At 34.4% G+C, this 20,506-nt stretch overlaps 1 protein-coding gene across 3 annotated transcripts in view; it reads right to left on the bottom strand.

The window, feature by feature from the left end:
• The window catches only part of samd4a (sterile alpha motif domain containing 4A), a 61,536-nt gene that overhangs the window by 5,843 nt on the left and 35,187 nt on the right, over positions 1-20,506 (bottom strand). For 2 of the 3 annotated variants that reach the window (XR_007829512.1, XM_051132575.1), the window contains exons 4-12: positions 16,256-16,510; positions 15,951-16,060; positions 12,386-12,472; positions 11,046-11,277; positions 10,678-10,763; positions 9,507-9,619; positions 5,988-6,186; positions 3,937-4,063; positions 615-698 (exon numbers count right to left, since the gene is read on the bottom strand). Coding sequence is in view for 2 of the 3 variants with exons in the window: in XM_051132575.1 (XP_050988532.1) it covers positions 615-698; positions 3,937-4,063; positions 5,988-6,186; positions 9,507-9,619; positions 10,678-10,763; positions 11,046-11,277; positions 12,386-12,472; positions 15,951-16,060; positions 16,256-16,510 (1,293 nt within the window). In the remaining variant the exon portion in view is untranslated. The remainder of the gene's footprint in view (positions 1-614; positions 699-3,936; positions 4,064-5,987; positions 6,187-9,506; positions 9,620-10,677; positions 10,764-11,045; positions 11,278-12,385; positions 12,473-15,950; positions 16,061-16,255; positions 16,511-20,506) is intronic. The other variant, XM_051132577.1, reaches the window with a different exon arrangement.

Genomic DNA, 20,506 nt, shown 5'->3' with positions numbered 1-20,506 from the left:
CGAATAGTTCTATCTCGGCCAAAAATTGTCCTGTCCAAGCTTTCAGATGATGTATACATCTCATTTGATGTAAAAAAAAAATTGACCCTTATGACTGGTTTTGTGGTCCAGGGTCACATTTTTTAAAAGAAGTTTCTTATGCTTGCCAAGGCTGCATTTATTTGATAAAAATATAACAGTAAAACAGTGATATTGTGAAATATTACAGTTTCAAAATAACTGTTGTTATTGTAATAAATATTGAAATGCTAATCATTCTAATATGCTGATTTGGTCCTCAAGATATTTTTTCTTATTATTAATGTCCAAAACAGTGCTGCTTAATTTTTTTGGGAAATGAGATGATACATTTTTTTCCAGGGTTCTTTGATGAATAGAAAGTTCAAAACACTTAAAATAGAAATTGACATAAATGTCTTTACCATCACTTTTGATCAATTTAATGTATCCTTCTTGAATAAAAGTATTATTTCCTTAAAAGAAAAAAAAAAAAAAAAAATAAAATAAATACATAACTTGCTGACCCCGAACTTAATGAGATGTTATTTTCATTTTTGGGTGAACTGTACCTTTAAGTGCAGTATTTATAAACTGAACAAGAAGTGGACACGTACCTCCCAGAGCGTGTTCAGTCATGCTGAGACACAGAGACTCCAAACGGTTATTGATGTCAGGCTCAGTCACTGGCACCTGTAAATCTGCAAAATGACAAACAAACTAAGTCAACTTTAACAAGTTATGACAACAGACAACACAAGAGTCAAGTGAGGGCTGCATGACATTGACTAATGTCTTGATATACCAAACATAATTATTGTGGTTTTTGCGTCACGTTTAAGACTGAAACAGTAGACAACAACAGATAGCAAATCAGCAAATTGGAACAGTACACAATACATGTCAGATTTGAACCCGGATCTATGCGAAAGCATCAAAGAACACTTTTATCAGATACCCAGATACCCAAAAATTAAAATTTGCTGAAACTTTACTCCCACTCAGGTCATTCAAGATGTAGATTAGTTTTTTTTTCAGTTAAACAGGCTTGGAGAAATGTAACATTACATCACTTGCTCACCAATTGATCCTTTACAGTGAATGGGTGCCATCAAAATGAGAGTCCAAACAGCTGATAAAAACATCAATATAATCCACAAGTAATCCACACAACTCCAGTCCATCAGTTAACATCTTGTGAAGCGAAAAGCTGCGTGTGTGTAAAAAAACAAATCCACCATTATGACCACTTTTTGACGGCACCCATTCACTGCAGTGGTGATGCAAAGCTAAATTTCTCCAAATCTGTTTAGAAGAAGAAACAAACACTTCTACATCTTGGAAGGCCTGAAAGTGAGTACACTTTTAGCAAATTTTCATTTTTTGGTGACTGTTCCTTTAAATGAAGCATCCCCTTGGTGTTTTGCTCAGAAGCAAAATAGATACAGGCCTTACTAGGTTTAAACCATTAACCTTAACTGTTACTAGCCCAGACTTTACAAGTCAGATTAATCATACAGTAGATCAAAACGACCAAAAAGATTCTAATCGCACAAAGATAACGGCATACTTCATCCTATTTTGACCATGAACCCACTCAAAAAAGGCAAACAAAGATGCATTTCAAACCTCTCAAGTCATGATACTATCTACAATTGATTAATAGTGTCAAATTACGACCTCAATTTTCAAAATTCAGAGCTATTATGCTTGCAAATTGCACTGAACTGTCTGTGAACCGATTATGTTCATAGTTCCCTCAGTAGTACACTGGCCTACAGTGTTAGCTCTGTTTTAGTGGTGCATACTCCGATTGCTCAGGCTGTGTTCGTCTTTAGCTGAGTCAACAGCAAACGGCCTTTTGAAAATCCCTTGTGGGAAGGAAGAGCTGAGTTAGGCAACCACTAGCTGGACAGAACAGACAACCTGCTATTTTTAAGCAGCAAATCCTGTAAGGCCCATCGACTCTCCCTCTCACAGTGCTCCCTCTTTGTTGCCGTTGAATTAATCGAGGCGTTAATGTGAACATGTTCGGATGGGCGGCAATGAGAACACAAGGGAAACGAGTCGGAGAGAGAAAGTGGCAAAAAGCACAAAGAAAGTCATTGTGACATGCAACCTAGCAGACAAAAACACTGTACACACTCTGGTGCACAGCGCCTCTTCCTTCTCCGAAAGGGGTCGAGTATTTCTGTAGATCCATGAGAACGGAGCGAATGAAAGGAAGTGAGTTTCAGCTGCTGTCGGAGTGGAGCCACAGACAGAGAGGAACATCTGTCTGCTCTGAATGTGTGTCAGTGGAGCACGCAGTACAGAGAAGCCGGGAAAAGTTTTGCTTTAAATGCGTGACACTGTTTCAGTTAGAAAAAAACTGTCTGACCACTATCACATATGTGACCATGGACCACAAAACCAGACATAAGGGGCAATTTTTCGAAATTGAGATTTATACATCATCTGAAAGCTGAATAAATAAGCGTCGCATCGATATATGGTTTGTTATGACAGGATAATATTTGGCCTATTTGAAAATCTGGAATCTGAGGGTGCAAAAAATCCTAAATACTGAGAAAATCACCTTTAAAGTTGTGAAAATGAAGTTTTTAGCAACGCATATTACTAATCAAAAATTAAGTTTTGATATATTTACAGTAGGAAATTTACAAAATATCTTCATGGAACATGATCTTAACTTAATTTCCTAATGATTTCTGGCATAAAAGAAAAATCAATAATTTTGACCCATATGCATTTTTGGCTATTGCCACTAATATACCCCAGCGACTTAAGACTTTTTGGTTTTTCTAGTTCAGGGTCACATATTTGATGTGACAAAAACCATTCTATGCTTCTGTAGTGTTTTTTTTCCCCCCATAAATACATTTATAATCAGGATATCAGCATGCTGAATGAAATTAGGAATCTTTATAATGCAAAAAAACTTATGACAAGGACACTTAAGATATCCAGACCAAAAAGGCCTATCAAAAATATGTATAGTTTTATTATTATTATGTTCTTTATAATGCTAAATGTATATAAATAAATATAATTTTTAATTTATTATATAATAATTATATAATATTTATATATTATATAATAAAGAACAAGCTATTAAGTAACAGGCTAGGAAATACAGTTAAAAAAAATATTCTTATTTTTTTCTTTAGTTTTTTTTTTTTTTTTTTTTTTTTAGCTTTTTGAGGATATTTACTACTGTAACATGGTTTAAAAAGGGAAATATGTTTTTCAATGGCGGTTAGTACAGAAATGTAGTTGCACACTCAAAAATTGATTGTTGATTTTCATGCACAGCCACAAAAAAAAAATAAATAAATAAAATAAACAAGTTTAATGGAGTATTTCACTTCCGGAACAAAAATTTACAGATAATGTACTCACCCCTTTGTCATCCAAGATGTTCATGTCTTTCTTTCTTCAGTCAATAAGAAATTATGTTTCTTGAGGAAAACATTCCAGGAATTATCTCCATATAGTATGGATATATATAGTATATATAAAAACTCCCATCTCATTTTCTTCCCCAACTACAAAATCGTCCTACATCGCTGAAGAAGTACCGACCCAGTGTTTACAAAGTGAACATGCAGAGAAGATCAAATGCCTTTTACAAAAAAAGGTAACACAGTGATGTAGGACGATTTTGAAGCTGAAGAAGAAAACGAGATGATAGTTTTTCGAAGTTCAAACTTGGGGGCACCATTTAAGTCCAATATATGGAGATAATTCAAAGAAAGAACATCTTGGATGACAATGGGGGTGAGTAAATTATCTTAAAATTTTTGTTCTGGAAGTGAACTAATCCTTTTTTTCATTTACATGCATTTTTACCTCTGAGCTCCTTTATTGGAGGGAAACATTTTCAAACTGTTGTCTCTTTTACACATGATCAGTGTGTTTTAAGTTTCTGTCTCTTACCTGTTTGCTGGAACATGGCCATGGTGTGTGGATTGGTGTGGACGGGTAGTGATCGAGTCCTCTGAACTGAGCTGTGAGTGCGGCTGGGCATGCTGTTACTGCCCCCTGGATTGGCAAACCACAAACCCTAATACAAAAACACACATGCCAGCCAAATTACAATCACATCATACTACAATCTGTGCTCATGTGAATATTGGGACTTATATAATAGACTTGGTAAATAAGCGAGTTCATTAAACTAATGGATATTAATACATGAAAAACCTAATTATCACCTCATTATAAAGCCTTTTATTGTTCTAAACATAAAATAAAAACATCCTTTCCCATTTATTCAGTGAGAAATGTGACTTTTCTTGTATAAAACATATGTATATGAATCTAACAAAAACATGTCCTTGTCACATTTCACCATAATAAAATATTGTATAATTTATTTTATTTTAATATAGTTTTATTTTATGTTTTTTTTGGCATTGTGACAGTTAAGCATATTTACCTGAAATTACTTTAATCTGGTTCAACATTTTACATTCCATAAAAAAAAAGCATTTATTAACATTTTTGCTTGTTTTTGTTAAAAAAAATGTTTATTTAATTTTTTTTTAAAATAATTCTGTTCTATATCAAAAACAAATAAATAAATATATATATATTTAATTTTTTAACATTTTGCTCGTTTTTGGTAAGGAATGTTTAATTAAGCAATAAATAAATAAATGTAAATCAATCAATCAATCAATAAATAAAGAAATAGATTTATATATTTTTGTTTATCTATTTATTAACATTTAACTTGTTTTTGCTAAAGAATGTTTAATTAAGCAATAAATAAATAAAATGTATTTATTTATTAAATAACATTTTGCTTGCTTTGGTAAAAGAGTATTACATCTGTTAAAAAATGCAACAACAACCACATAATTGTAGATGTCTGCCTGAAAAAGATTAATGTATATATATTTATTTACATTTTAAAATAATTTTTGATTAAAATGTTCAATCTTTTGCATATTAAAAACAAAAAAAGTATTTATTTATTAACATTTTTGCATTTTCGAAAAAATATATAATAATAATAATAATAATATTTCCAATAAAATTAAGTAGAGATTTTTTTTATTATTAATATTTAATTAATCCATTTTAGAAAATTAATGGAAAACATTTCATAGGGCCTTAAAATTAATTTTTTGTTTTTTAATAAATTGCTGTTTAATATTGTAAGTTTTATGATTTCAATTAATTAGACATGCTTTTTGATGAATAAAAATGTATTTAACCATTAAAGGGGAAAATACCGAATTTGGAGAAAAAAAACGAATTTGGGAAAACATAAAACGGATTTCATACACCTTATGGATTTTAGGGTGATGTATCACCTGGACATGTAACTGATCATTTTGTAAGTTTCATCCACTCTTGTAGTGATCTGATGATCTGATGAATAAGTTCTTCTAACCTGCATAACCGATTTTCATTCACTCTTTCACTCCCTTCATTTGACTCCCTCTCCCCCTTTCCTGGCCCTCCCGTACAGAGGAGCAGGGAAAAACAGGAAATGCCTGTGCACTGTTCTCACTGCCTCTGACTAGCTCCCTCTCTCTCACTCTCTCTTTCTTTCTCTCCTCTTCTTTTCTCCCCTCCCTCTCTCTCTCTCTCTCTCTCTCTCTCTCTCTCTCCCTCCAGTCGCACTTCTCCCCACATATGACTCATCGGCTGTTTCGCGCACTAACCCCACCATCCACAGACTCTGAACCAGGCAGGCAGTTGGAACTTCCTCCCATTGTAAGCGTGCCTAGAAAAATGTTTGAGCAGACACGCAAGAATGCCAGGTTATCACTACGCTTCCAAAACCCGATCCTCAGTTGTTCCATTCAGCAGTGATGTAGGATTTCTGGAATGCTGTAAATTGCCTCCAGCTCCATCCACTTCAAAAACTAGAGCTCCCTTTAGTTTGAAGTGGTAATGGAGTCATTTACGCTTCAGGTTCGGTGTTGTCGAAAGCCACCGTGAGGGCACTAGGGCAAGTTTGTGAAATGACAAACCTGTCTTCCCTGCTTCAGGCCGGTAGGGGTGCTGCTGCCGCTTCGGGGGGTTGGTCCGAACAGGCCGGTGGTACCCAAAAGGATGGGTCTTACACCAGGCAAACTCCGCATCTGATACTGGCGCAGGTTCCTGCGGGTTGGAACGCCGCTGCCTACGCAGCCCGTGGTTGGAAGGGAGTTGGACTGACCGTAACGACTGCTGAAATTAAACATACAGACAGTGATGTAAAATACCACTCAGACGATATTACAGAAAGGGAAAGCTACTTTAAAAGTTGTAAAGAGCAGGTCATACGGGTTTTCGAAACATGTCTTTTTTGCAGTTTGTTACATAGCTATCCTTCAATGTAAACAGTCTGCAAAGTTGTTAATAAAAAAGTGCATGGTAAATAAAGATAGTGTCTTTTAAAAGAAAGTGTCGATTCTTAATGAGTCGTTATATTTTTGAATCTTCTGCCTGTTACCGATCTACATCACTGGGTAACACATCCCCGCCTGTATCACCGCAAAATATGAACTCTCTGACCTGCTCACAAACACTTTAATGCGGGATTCGCTAAACGCTTGTCCACAAAAGATAAGTCTGTACATTCTTTATTTGGGCCAACAAGCATCTCTGAACCACAACCTGTAAGTATGATTAATACGTTATGTGTACATTTTCAACTGAGTGCTCAAAATATCAAGTTTTTTGAGCTAATATTAGTGCTGTCAAACGATTAATCACATACAAAATAAAAGTTTGAGTTTGCCTAATATATGTGTGTACTGTGTAATTATTATGTATATATAAATACACACAAATTAATGTATATATTTAAGAAAAATGTTATTTATGAACAAAATTGTTTATTTATATATAATTTAATTATATAAAAATTATACTCAATACATATACTTGTAAAAATTTCTTAAATATATACATGTGTTTGTATTTATATATACATAGTAATTACACACAGCACACACTCAAACTATTATTTTGTATGCGATCAATTGTGATTAATCGTTTGACAGCCCTAGCTAATATGTGATGTACACCAAGTGCAGCTTTAGGTTTTCAGGTAAACAACGATATTACTGTCTTGCTAAAATAGTTTTGATAATTCGCTGTGAACCCACTATTTTCTAAGAATTTGTCAATTAATGTAGACTGTCGTTGCTCTAATTAATCTTCATTTAATAAAAAAGAATGTAGACATATTTTGGTTTACAACAACTGTATTGTTTCATCACTTAGTCATGTTAGCACTCAGCTAACGTATCCACCATTATTGTTTTGTGAAGTGTTTTGTTTCAACACACATTGTATACGGATCAATCACAACAGACTTGGCCAGCTGACCAATCAGAGCAGAGTAGGCTCATGGGAGGGAGGGGTTTACAGGCCTTAAGCTCAGAACTGCTTTGAACAAACTGTTTTGAAATCATTGCAAAATGATTCTAATAAGAAATGTATATTCTGAGAAAATGACAATGTTTTCTGACCATGCATTTAAAACTGTTGTAGGGAATTCCAACATAATATTAGAACACTTTAAAATACCATATGCAGTGTTTTTGTTTAAACCAATGTATTATTTTTTCAGTCTCAGTGGTGTTTGGTGGTGTTTTAAAATGAGGAGGCAAAGTCCTCAAAGTTTTTTTCTTTTTATTTCAAATGTAAATTCATGTCCCAGTCACATTTTACTTCGTTAAATAAACATTACTTAGACTATCAGAAAAAATAAACAATTTTACTTTATATTTTTTACATGAACAATGTAATCAATATAAGCCAAGCATGAATCTCATCAAGTTAGTGTTTTTAAGCATTCTACATTTATTCCAAAATAATAACTCAAGGTAGTAACAATTTAAACAATAGTTTTCATTTGTGAACTTGCATTCCGCTATTCTTTTTAATAGTAATTAATAAATATTTTTGAATTTTTCAGATCACCAGCTCAGTAAATATTGGGCACAGACACGGAGATTTACTTTAAATTTCACCAAGCTGATAACTCAGTAAAAACTCCCATATATCATGTTTTCATGCCATTTTAAGTCGTAACAAAGTAGTTATATCCAATTGTGGGTTGTTTATGTACTTTTTAAAATGAGTCTTCCCATTAAAACCACTATATTGCTCATTCAGACTGATTTGTGAATGTGGAATGCGCACAAACACAAGAGGCGGGATTTATCGCACGAACCAGTCGCATCCAATCATATCGTGATGGAGGCATTGCCTTCTCTCATGTGACTTTCTTCCATTCATTCTCAATTACCCCCCACCAAACAACGCACGCTTTAGGGTTTTAGGCAGTCCATTAAAAGTCAACTTTACATGCTGGTGTCGATGTTGGACAATCCATCTTTAGTAAAACAAGTGATTTACATGCTTTTTAATGTTGTTTTGTAGTACTGGCATAGTTTTATTTTTGTACTACAAATTTTAAGGAGATACTGCCTCCTTTGCCTCTTTGAAGGAAACACCCCAGATATACAGTATAAATATATATTTTGACAGCCTCAGTTTCTATTAAAAAACTGAAAACAAAGTCATGTTTTCAGTATAAAGTTACAAAGTTTGAGAAGCACTGATGTAGAAGTCTGCAACGCCTCATACTGTGACATGAAATAGGAGATTCTTGTTGAGTATCACATGCTCTATTTTCAACCCGTGATGCAATCCAGTATAGGGAGTGACGGCAAACTGTGACTCATGGTCCTAAACACATCTGTGTGGTCTGGTATCCGATCATCATTAAAGTATTATCCACTAAATAAAAACACAGATGGCAATAATTCAGCCTTAAATCAATCAACGTATCTGACAGAGTAAACCTCAAAAAGACTGTTCTTGCCTAATGCCTGCCCTCAGCCCACTGTATGACGTCATTCTGTAAAACTTCAGCGACAAACCCAGTTTTGCCAGGAAACACTGCTCTGTTAATCAGACGACAGCTGTCATGGTGAATAACTTCTGCTGATATGTACTCAATCATTTGGATGGTGAAAGGTGAATGTGTATTTTTAGCTAAATTAGAGAGTTAAAACTTCAATAGTACTGGCCCAAAGGGTTTAAATTAGTGCTGTCAAATCGGGTTAATCGCGATTAATCGCATCCAAAATAAAAGTTTGTGTTTATATAACACTTGTGCATGTGCTGTGTATATTTCTATGTATATATAAGTACACAAACGTACATGTATATATTCAATAAGTATTTACATTTATATATGTATTCATATCTATATATGACTTATATTACATATAGATTTATTTCTTAAATACATACATGTACTTGTGTATATTTATATATACATATTTATATATACATAATATACACAGCACATTTTATGTAAACACAAACTTTTATTTTAGATGTGATTAATCGTGATTAATCGATTTGACAGCATTCTTTAAAAAATGTCAGAGCAACATGTTATCATGGGACCCTAGACAGAATCTAAACTAAATAACCATGTTAAATTGTGTCTTGGTTTTAACCATGACCTCCAAAATCCATTTTACCTTCTTCTCTGTCCTGTGAGGTCCAGGAGAGTTTTCCGCGAAATTGACCGGAACTGCACCTGCACCTGCTGTTTCCATGACAACAACCTCTTCTTCTGTGTTTCTGTGAAGGCCTGTGAGGGATGGGAAAGAAAGACACCCAGGAATTTACATGTGTAAAAAAATAAATCTTTAAAAAAAAAAATGTTGGAAACAGTTGTGCTGCTTAATTTTTTTTGGGAACCTGTGAGACTTTTTCTCAGGATTCTTTGATGAAAATAAAGTTTAAAAGAACAGCATTCATTTAAAATAGAAATCTTCTGTAACAATATAAACTACCGTTCAAAGTTTGGAATTTTTTTTCTTTCTTTCTTTCTTTGAAAGAAATTAATACATTTATTCAGCAAAGATGTGTAAAATTGACAAAAAGTGACAGTAAAGATTTATATTGTTAGAAAAGGTTTCTATTTTGAATAAATGCTGCTCTTTTTACTGTTTTATTCATCAAAGAATCCTGAAAAAGTATCACAGGTTCCAAAAAAATATTAGAATGATTTCTGAAGGATTATGTGACATGAAGACTGGAGTAATGGCTGAGGAAAATTCAGCTTTGCATCACAGAAATAAATTATATTTTAAAGTATATTTAAATAGAAAACTGTTATTTTAAATTGCAATAATATTTCATAATATTACTATTTTTTCTGTATTTTTAATCAAATAACTGCAACTTTAATGAGCACAAGAGGCTTTTTGGATCGGCAGTGTGCATATATAAACCATTACAGTATTTATTAACACTGTAAATTAAATTTTATTCTTATATTACCATTTTTTATGTTATTTTAAACCTTTATTTACCTTTATTTTAGTTTTATTTCTGCTTTAGTTTCAACTTATTTTAGTTGGCCAAGGCAACATTTGTAAATAAAAACATTTTCGTTCCAACATTTTCGTTCCTTTACTTTAATTACCGAAAAATTAGTTTTAATCCTTGTTTTGGTTAACAATAACAACACTGGTTCACTAACCATTTTACTTTCATTATGTGACATGAACAGGATATGTGAAACAGTGAAACAGGATATTCAATAACGACAGACTTGATTGTATCCATTGGGAATAACAAAAAGCAGATTAATTTTTCACAATAAGACCTAAACCTTTCATGTTCTAAGAAATTAACACTCACCTCATGAATTAGGCACTTATCAATAAGCTGTAGGTAGGAACTAATGTTCTCCTCATCCGACCCAGAGACGAGGAGCTGTGTGCAAACTGTCAAAAAAACAGAAAGAAAAAGTTAAAGTAACATATTTAATTAAAAAAAAACTTTACACAATGGCCAAACTATATTTGTTCAGTCTGACTTTTAATCTTGTATAGTTATGGAAAACTCAGCAAGTGCTGAGGGAAGTAAATTGCATAATCTCTGTCTGACATCTTATGACCCATTTTTCTGTCTGTAAGATAAAGTTGTTTGGAAATGGAAAGCGGTGACCTAAACATTCCTCAAAGTCTCAAATAATTGTTAGATTACGGGAAGAACTACGTATGAACCTTTGCCCATGACGCGAGTGAATTGAGCGGGGATGTCTCCCTCGGCTATGACCGTGGAGCTGCCCTCCGTCTCTCCTCCGCCCAGGTGGGAACTGGCGATGCTGCTCTTCCCCTCTGCGCTCAGCAGGTGGCGCTGTGAAGACTCCTCTGTGCTGCAGGCTTTAATGGGCGACTGGATGATCTGGTGCAGCTCCTGCAAAGGAGCACGTAGATTCCCTCCCTCCAAAATGTCCTGAAAGAGACAGAGATGACAAACGAATGGATGCGAGCGTAGTTGTTATATTCAAGGTTGCGGTGCGGCATTATTTTGGACGCTTCCATAAATTCAATACGGGCAACTGTCGGCTGTCGGGATATTTCAGACATGTAATGAGGTGGAAAATGACATGTGAGGATGAAATAAAGGTCTACCAAAAATACGAGCATGTTTGTTTCCCCGTCGCACGGTGCGACTCTTAACAGGGCCGACACATGCAGGACATTAAAACTTTAAATGGATCCAGCTATCAGGAGGAGGTGTCTTATTTCTGATGCTACAAATGCATCGAGATGGAAAGCTTGATGAAAAGGCTGCTCTGAAATTAGACATCTGGCTCCTTCCTGTCTCTTGTTGTTTCAAATACTGTGTCCTTGAATTAAATAGATGATATTTAATAATTAACACACAAAAATTGCATTTGAAAACGATAATGGCAGAGCGTTGGGCTTCAGAGTTAGTGTGGCACTGCAGTTAAAGAACAAGGCTGGAAAAAGGTTGAAGGCTCAAATCCAAAGCTGAAATCGTAAAAAAGTACCCACAATATGAATGACTGCAAATGTAAAGTTAAAGAATTAGTTTATTTCCAAAACAAAAATTTCCTGGTAATTTACTCACCCTCATGTCATCCAAGATGCTAATGTCTTTCTTTCTTCAGTCCAAAATAAATTAAGGTTTTCTGAGGAAAACATTCCGGCATTTTTCTCCATACAGTGAACTTTAATGGGAGCCAACAGGTTAAAGGTCCAAATAAAAATGTTAAAAATGTATATAAATGTTTATATACTTTCGTTTCACTAGATAAACCCTTATACCTCGTCTGGGATTGTGTAGAGCCCTTCGAAACTGCAATTTGGACCTACAAGCCGTTGATCCCCACTGAAGTACACTTTATATGGAGAAAAATCCTGGAATTTTTTCCTCAAAAATCCTCATTTCTTGACATGGATGACATGGGGGTAAGTAAATTATCAGGAAATTTTTATTCTGAAAGTGAACTAATCCTTTAATGTAAATAGGACTGTGCACACAAACAAAGACTACGGGTTGGAATAAACTGAGATGGGAAAAGAAATGCTCTGACCTTCTCCAAACAGCGCAGCACGTTCTGTCTGTCTTTCAGCTTCTGAATACTGATGATGATCTTGTGCCGCGCTCCTTTGGTGACTTGCTATATCAGAGAAAAACAGCATGTAAAACTACATCTGACATGCTCATACTATGCAAAGCTGCTGCAACATATTTGTACAAATCTATATGTGCCCTAGCAAAAAAGTCATATATTTAAAATACATTTATTTAATTTCAAGTAAAGTTGATGTATCGCTCAAGACTACTGATAGAAAATTTGTATTATTTCTCTGAATTTTTTTAGTGGACAAAATTATTAGATCATTAGTATTTTTAGCTAAAATGGTTATAAATCAGTTATTTCTATCTTTTGCTGTAGTGTGTCAGTAGGAAATATCAGTTTACATTTCCAAACATTCATTTTGACATTAACTGTAATAATCCAGTGAGATTTTTGTTTGCACAAGCAGTCTGACATCAGCCAGTGCTCCACACAGACATCTGATCTCGTCATCGTCCAGTCTGTCTGGAATGACATGAAGAAACAGAACAAACTGAGACAGACTAATCCAGAAGAACTGTTTCAACATCTCCAAGATGCCTACCTACCTGCAAAGCTACCTGAAAAACTATATACCAGTGGTCACACCAAATGTTGATTTAATTTAGTTAATAAAAGTTAATTGCCAAAGAAAATCTATGATATTATTTTTGACAGGTTCCTCATTTTACAGCATTTTAACACAAGTGGCAAAAACTTTCAACAGTACTGTAGCTTTGCAGGTAGGTTTCTTGTAGCATTCCTTAATGCCACAGTTCTTCTGGATTAGTCTGTCTCAGTTTGTTCTGTTTCTTCATGTCATTCCAGACAGACGGGATGATGATGATGATGATGAGATCAGATGTCTGTGTGGAGCACTGGCTGTTGTCAGACTCCTTGTGCATCACTGGATTATTACAATTAGTGGCAAAATGAATGCTTGGAAATGTAAAGTGATATTTCCCCACTGACACACAACAGCAAAACAAAGAAATAACTTACTTAAAGCCATTTTTAGCTGGTGAAAATATAGTGTTCTAATAATTTTGGCCACCACTGCATTATTTTTTAATGTTAAGCCTAAAATGTGTTTTAATGTCACTATTGATGAGGATTGTATGATCTTTGAAAATTATCAGTATTTAAATGAAAGTGAAGTATACTTGCAATAATTCCACTTTAGCACAATCAAATTTACTTTAAGCGAAAAATCTGTTGTTCCAATTTAGCAGACTTTAAGTATACCAGTTTAGTATACTAAAAGTACAATTGCAGGGTATTTTTATTAAGTACATAAATATGTAAATATATTTGTAGTATATTTAGCAAGAAATTAATGTATTTCAAATACATTTTAGCATATTTATTTTTCACTAGAGCATGTAGACACATGATGTACAAAATTTTCCCCTACAATAATAGCCAATCTAATAGCCAAATTTCACACATAAAAACTCACAAATTGCCATAAAATTGCCTTATTAACTTTTCCAATAAGGTCTATTAATCCACAAGTGATGGCTTTCTGTGTTACCAACCACCACCACCAAAAATTACATGTAGCTGTGCTGAAAATACAGTAGGCTACAACTAGCTAAACGCACAACATAGCTAGCAAGACAGCTAAATCAAGACATTGTAATTAATTTTCAACCCCTGCATTATATAATTGGCTCAAAATCTCACATGTGCATGTTTGTATCTTGTACATGCTAGATCCTATCTGGCAATATTACATACTTTAATTATTTTATGCTGGTGATCTGCAAAACTAATTTTCTAGATCAGTATTTTTGACATGCAGAGAAAAAACAGAACATGATTTAACTAAAACAAGTGAATAAATTAATATATTTATTATAGTGAATAATATTAATATAATTTATGTTTTATTAATTCGTACTCTTGTTTATGGAAACCGTTTCAGCCACTGAATATTTTTATCCCACAATTCTGACTTTTTTTCATAGAATTGTAAAATATAAACTTGCAATTGTGAGTTAGAAAGTCAGAATTGCATAATATAAACTCGCAACTGCAAGTAAAAAAGATAATAAAAAGAGATAAAAGTCGCTATTGTTGTAAAGTCAGAACTGCAAGAAAAAAGCCGCAAAACTCGCAATTCTGTAAACATGCGTCTTTTTTTCTACTAAGAACTGGACTTTATAACTCGCAATTGCGAGTTTATATCTCACAATTCTGAAAACTCGCAACTGAGAGAAATTGTGAGTTTATTCTCAGTTCTGACTTTATTTCTCGCAATTCTGACTTTATAACTCACAGCTGCGTTTTTATCTCACAATTCTGAGAAAAAAAGTCAAAATTGTGAGATAAAAAGCTGCAATATTTCATATTCCATACTTGTTTTCATTAAATCTTGAAGCAACAAATGAATAAATCATGGGAATAAATTATTAATTTGTGGCCAATATATCTTTTTGCAAATCCGGCAAAAAATATAATCCAAAAGGGAATGAATGTTTTATGTACAAATGTTTTTTTCATGTTTTAACCATACATCTTAGAAAATTTTGATTGATTTCTCTAAATAAAAGACGTACATCAGTTGGTAAAAACATCTTGAAAATTTTTCTTAAAGGGGTCATCGGATGCCCATTTTCCACAAGTTGATATGATTCTTTAGGGTTTTAATGAAAAGTCTCTAATATACTTTGATTAAAAATTCTCAATGGTTTTGTAAAACAACACCCTTTTTACCTTGTCAAAATCAGCTCTGCAAAAATCATCTCATTCTAAGGGGTTGTTCCTTTAAATGCAAATGAGCTCTGCTCGCCCGGCCCTCTCTTCTCTCTGTGGAGTGACGAGCCTGTTTACTTTAGCCGCATTTAGCCACATTTAGTCGCTAAACTTCCTAACTACCACGTTATAAGGAAAGGCGATCACAAAGATTCATAAAAAAACCCTTATACTCACTTCTGCTGTAAGTGAAGCTGGATCATGTATGATTTGCGCGAACATACACGGATATATGTAGATCGGGAGCCGCATTCCCTTCACAAACATACAAAATCCACTGCATCTTCAGCAGATCAGATGTCGGGAGTAAATGACGACCACTATGTTCATTATTACATCCGGCAACACAACAATTGCTCAATCAGAGATATTCTTGTCTAACTTACATCCCTGCTCTGGCATTGAAACAATGGAGGTCGGGCTGTTACAGCTGATCTGATGTAAGACACTCATGTCAATCAACTATCGTGGGAGCGGCCTCTGTCAGTGTGACGCCACACCGACAGACATCTGAGAATGGCTCGATTTGGAAAAGGGGATATTATTTTTACAGATTAATTAAAAACCACTGCATGGATTTTTATCATTATAGGGTAGATTTGTACATACACTGCCAACACACATTAATGTTCGAACAACATGAAAAAGCGAACTTTGCATCCGATGACCCCTTTAAATAAATGTATATGTTTAATTACTTACACTGGAATACAAGACAAAGTATTGAGTAACAAAGTCATTTATGCACCACATGAAATACATGCAGGGTCAAAACACCAACCTGAGCTTCCAACTGCTGCTCCGTCAGTGACATCATCTCATCATAGGTCATGGTGGAGAAAAGCCCAGCGTACTTGTGGAGACGGAGACTCTTCAGCCAACCCGGCACATCTGAGAGTGACAGCACATTGTTTCAGATGAAAAGCAATGCAGGATACGATTTCCTGTGAGTGACCTAGTCTTTAAAAGTTTGGGCTTGTCATGGCTAATTAGACGAATTATTAATTAATTAGACCAAATATGTGTTATTTAAATGTCGTAAAAATAATTTCCTGTTTGGAGGACTCTGACAAGTCTGTCTCTCACCCCTCATCCCGCTGCCCTCCTCATGGAATGTACTTCGGACAGCGGCGTGTTCCTCCAGGTGCTCGCTGCCTCCGCTGCCCGAGGATGCCACGCTGCTCTGAGGAGAGATGGGGGCGTGATCCGGGGCCGGGCCGCGGGGACGCAGGTCCTCCTGGGAGAGCCATCCGTGTCCCAGAGGCTGGTTAGATCCGCCGCTCATCGGAGGGGTCAGAGACACCGAGCGCCTCAGAGGACTGTGCTGCCCACCCGACAGGACTGCAAGAAAAGAAACAAACATGCGCCGTGAGACCGGGCCACAGGGATCATCGTGAGCACAAACAAGTTATATTTCTGGAAACTTCTGTCAAATTTACAAGCTACGATTAGTAGCTCTGTTGTCACTAAGCAGACGTAAGGGTGAACTTTAAAACTTACTATTTTCTGTCTAGTCAGTGTGGACAATCAGGGGGTTGAGTGGGTGGTCACACTAGACTTTAAGCATGCAAAATTATTTTGGACTGCAATGAATATGAGCAACAGGATATGAGTTCATATTCCGGGGCTATTTTGAATAATAAATAATTATTAATTCAAAACGTTACACAATCTAACATACCGTCTACTTCGTATTTGAGTGTCACTGCATACCATGCAGCTCTTATTTTAAATTGACATTACAATTTATTACATTAATCCATTAATGATTTTTTTTGAGTCTTTGAGAAAGAATGAAATGGAAAATTATTGCCAAATGATATGATCATTTTAATATTAAATGCATTTAAAATATATTATATTGCTAATTTAGTATTACCTATAAACTTTTATTATTATTTTTATTGTTAAAATAATTAACATTTTTATGGTTTAGACTAGTGCCATTTTAGCATTATATTTATATATTATACTATTATATAAACTATTTAATATTTTGAATTTACTTCTTTTTTATATTTTCATTTTTCATATTAATTATTTCATGTACTTTTGTATTTTTATTATTTTATTCAATGTTTATATTTAGTTTAAATTTATATTTATTCAAGTTATAGTTTTACTAATTTTAGTACTTTAAATTGAGTTTATTTCCGTTAACAAACAGGTTTTCATAAGAGTTTTAGATTTATTACACTATTTTTCAATGACTTTTCATAATCTTTCGAGATGCATAAAACAATATATCAACATACTAAATTAAAAACGTAATCATTTATTTTATTAATGAACTGGAAAATTGTTCAAAAAATGATTTGATTATTTTAAAATGACATGAATTTAAAATATTTTTTATTGTTAAAATAATTACATTTTTTATTGTTTACACTAGTGTTATTTTAGTATTATTTAATTAATATTATAATACTAATAAACTTAAACAATTATTGCCAAATGATAAATAAGATAATTTTAATATTAAATGCATTTCAACTACTCGTTATTGTTAAAATAATTACAGTTTTAATTGTGTACCCTAGTTTAGTATTATTTAAAAATTATTAAATATTTAATATTTTGAATTTACCTATTTTCAGTTTTCATTTTAATTTTATCATGTATTATTGTATTTTTATTATTTTTATTTATTTTATTTTATGTTGACATACGAACATGCAGTCAGTAGCAAATAATGCAAAAATCTGCATGTTTAAACAGACTCATTTGTTTAGGATCTGACTGCACTTTTCGAGCTGTATTTTTTGATTCATCTAAAAAGAATCGACTCATAAGAGTCATTAGTTCGGTAATCAGTTTACACTGCTTAAAGGAGAGCTCCACTTCCAGAACAACAATTCACAAGTTATTTACTCACCCCCTTGTCATCCAAGATGTTCATGTCTTTCTGTCTTCAGTCGTAAAAGAAATTATGGTTTTTGAGGAAAACATTTCAGGATTTTTTTTCATATAATGGACTTGATTGGTGCCCTGATTTTGAACCTCCAAAATGTAGTTTAAATGCAGCTTCAAAGGGCTCTAAATGATCCCAGCCGAGGAAGAAGGGTCTTATCTAGTGAAATGATCGGTCTTTTTTTTGGAAAATAAAAATTTGTATACTTTTTAAGCACAAAAGCTTGTGTACCACAGGTCCTGGGATGCACGTTCACATACTACTGAATCATGTCGAAAGGTCACGCGGAACTACAGATCCAGTGTTTACAAATCGAACGCGCAAAGACTAAGAAAGTGCAAGTAAGTCAAACACTGTTTACAAACAAAAAGGTACAACGATGTCGGACAATTCTGAAGTTGTAGGAGAAAATAAGACGGAGTTTTTCGCCATTCTCTACCTTTTTGAGCCAGAGTACACAGAAATTAACTTACACGTGATTCGTAGTAGTGATGGGAAGTTCAGATCATTTTACTGACTCGGACCTTTGAGTCTCGTTCAGCAAAATGAACGAATCTTTTTTCGAATCATTTCATTCACTTCCCTAACACATCTACTGCTTACACAAACATTGATCACATTACAAACAAGACAAAACTATAATGCTATAAGAAACAGAAAAGATGAATTTATTGTTTACCTGGGTCTTTAGTCTATGATTAGCTCACCTCACCTCTTATCTGACAAGTTTTCGGGTGTGAGTCGTTCGTTCATCACGTGACAGCCCCATAAGGAACAAACGACTCGAAAAAACCTGAAGACTTGAAACAGGTGAACTAATTCCAGTACAAGAACCTAATAGGATGTTGCGCATGCACGACTGAACGAATCACTCCCCGAGACGACTCGTTCTTTCCGAGTCACATTAAAGATTTGTTCAAAATGAACGATTACTAATGATTACTAATTCGCAGCATCGTGGACGAGCATCCCAGAGCCTGTGCTACACAAGCTTTTTATTTTTCGAGAAAAAAATGACTAATCGTTTTGCTAGATAAGACCCTTTTTCTCGTTTTAGAGCTCTTTGAAGCTGCATTTAAACTGCATTTTGGAGGTTCAAAATCGGGGCAGCAATCAAGTCCATTATACGAAGAAAAATCCTGAAATGCTTTCCTCAAAAACCAGAATTTCTTTACGACTGAAGACAGAAAGACATGAACATCTTGGATGACAAGGGGGTGAGTAAATTATTTGTGAATTGTTGTTCTGGAAGTGGACCTCTCCTTTAAGCTCTGCAGTATGTTTTTGATTCACTAAAAGAAACACTAAAAAGAACCACTCATAGGAGTCTGAATGATTTAGAACCAGTTCTAAATAAAAGCTCCTGGTTCCCATCCTTAAGGACAAGCAAATTATCAATACCAGTCTTCTCAAATTAGGGTATAAATATATGAACTGTACTCCAGACCCTCATTTTCAAGCAGACTCATGTGTGGTTGAAATCTGTAACAACTTTCACAGCAAACATCTGAGACTAGTCTGACTAACAGCTTCTGTAGCTCTAAACTGCTTTAGCCAGAACAACCAACACAAGTTTATTTGTTTCCACTAAGAGGTGGGGGAAACCTGGCAAAGCGAACAAGCTGCGAGTCTTTTCCATTGCACCTACTAAACAGGTGAGCCTGTCTTCCTCTTCTGGAACATTCGACCTCGTCACGGGTGAGGAGAAAGAGGAAACAAACAGAGAACGAGATGGAGAAGATACGTTATGGGCCGTGTGAAGAGCGTCCTCTCCTCCTATATGCGGCTGTAAATGTTTGGACTATGTATAGGTCTTCGCGGGCTAGTTTAAAATAGGTGCCCAGCTAACATTACAGTCCCTAAATATTAGCCATTTTCCCTAAATACAAACCCCCCACAAAGGATACCTTACAAGGGAAGAGCTAGGATGGTATGCGGTGCTTGGTTGGGGAGGTGAGAGGCTGTTTGTGTGGGTAAAGAAAGAAGGACACAGGATGCTGTTCTAATTCAATTTACAAATGTTCAACGGTGAGTATGTGGAAAAATTTACAACGTTCAAAGATGGTCTTATATATTATTAGGTTTTATTGTCCTCTGTCAAGCAGACAAAGATGTTTTGTTACCGTATTATTTAAGAATCATGATTAAGGGTTTGTCGTAAAGAAGTAAATTTACACCCGTATCACTTTGTTGATACCGTAAATGGACAAAAATTGCAATGAACTGACTGAATCCTTCATTATAAAGTATAATTAATATATTAATACATTTACAGAAAATCATTAAAATGTTTATTAAACATTAATAAATACAAAAAACACAGAAATAAAGACGTTTGAGCCAATTTCACTGTTCATCTGTTACCCTACATGGACCAAAATCACAATGAATCCATCATAGTAGTATAAATGTAATGACTGCATATT

Source organism: Labeo rohita, chromosome 17 (genome assembly GCF_022985175.1).
Source record: "Labeo rohita strain BAU-BD-2019 chromosome 17, IGBB_LRoh.1.0, whole genome shotgun sequence".
NCBI classification, from domain to species: domain Eukaryota; kingdom Metazoa; phylum Chordata; class Actinopteri; order Cypriniformes; family Cyprinidae; genus Labeo; species Labeo rohita.
The sequence above is the reverse complement of the archived record's forward strand: the minus strand, read 5'-3'. Positions and strand labels throughout refer to the sequence as shown.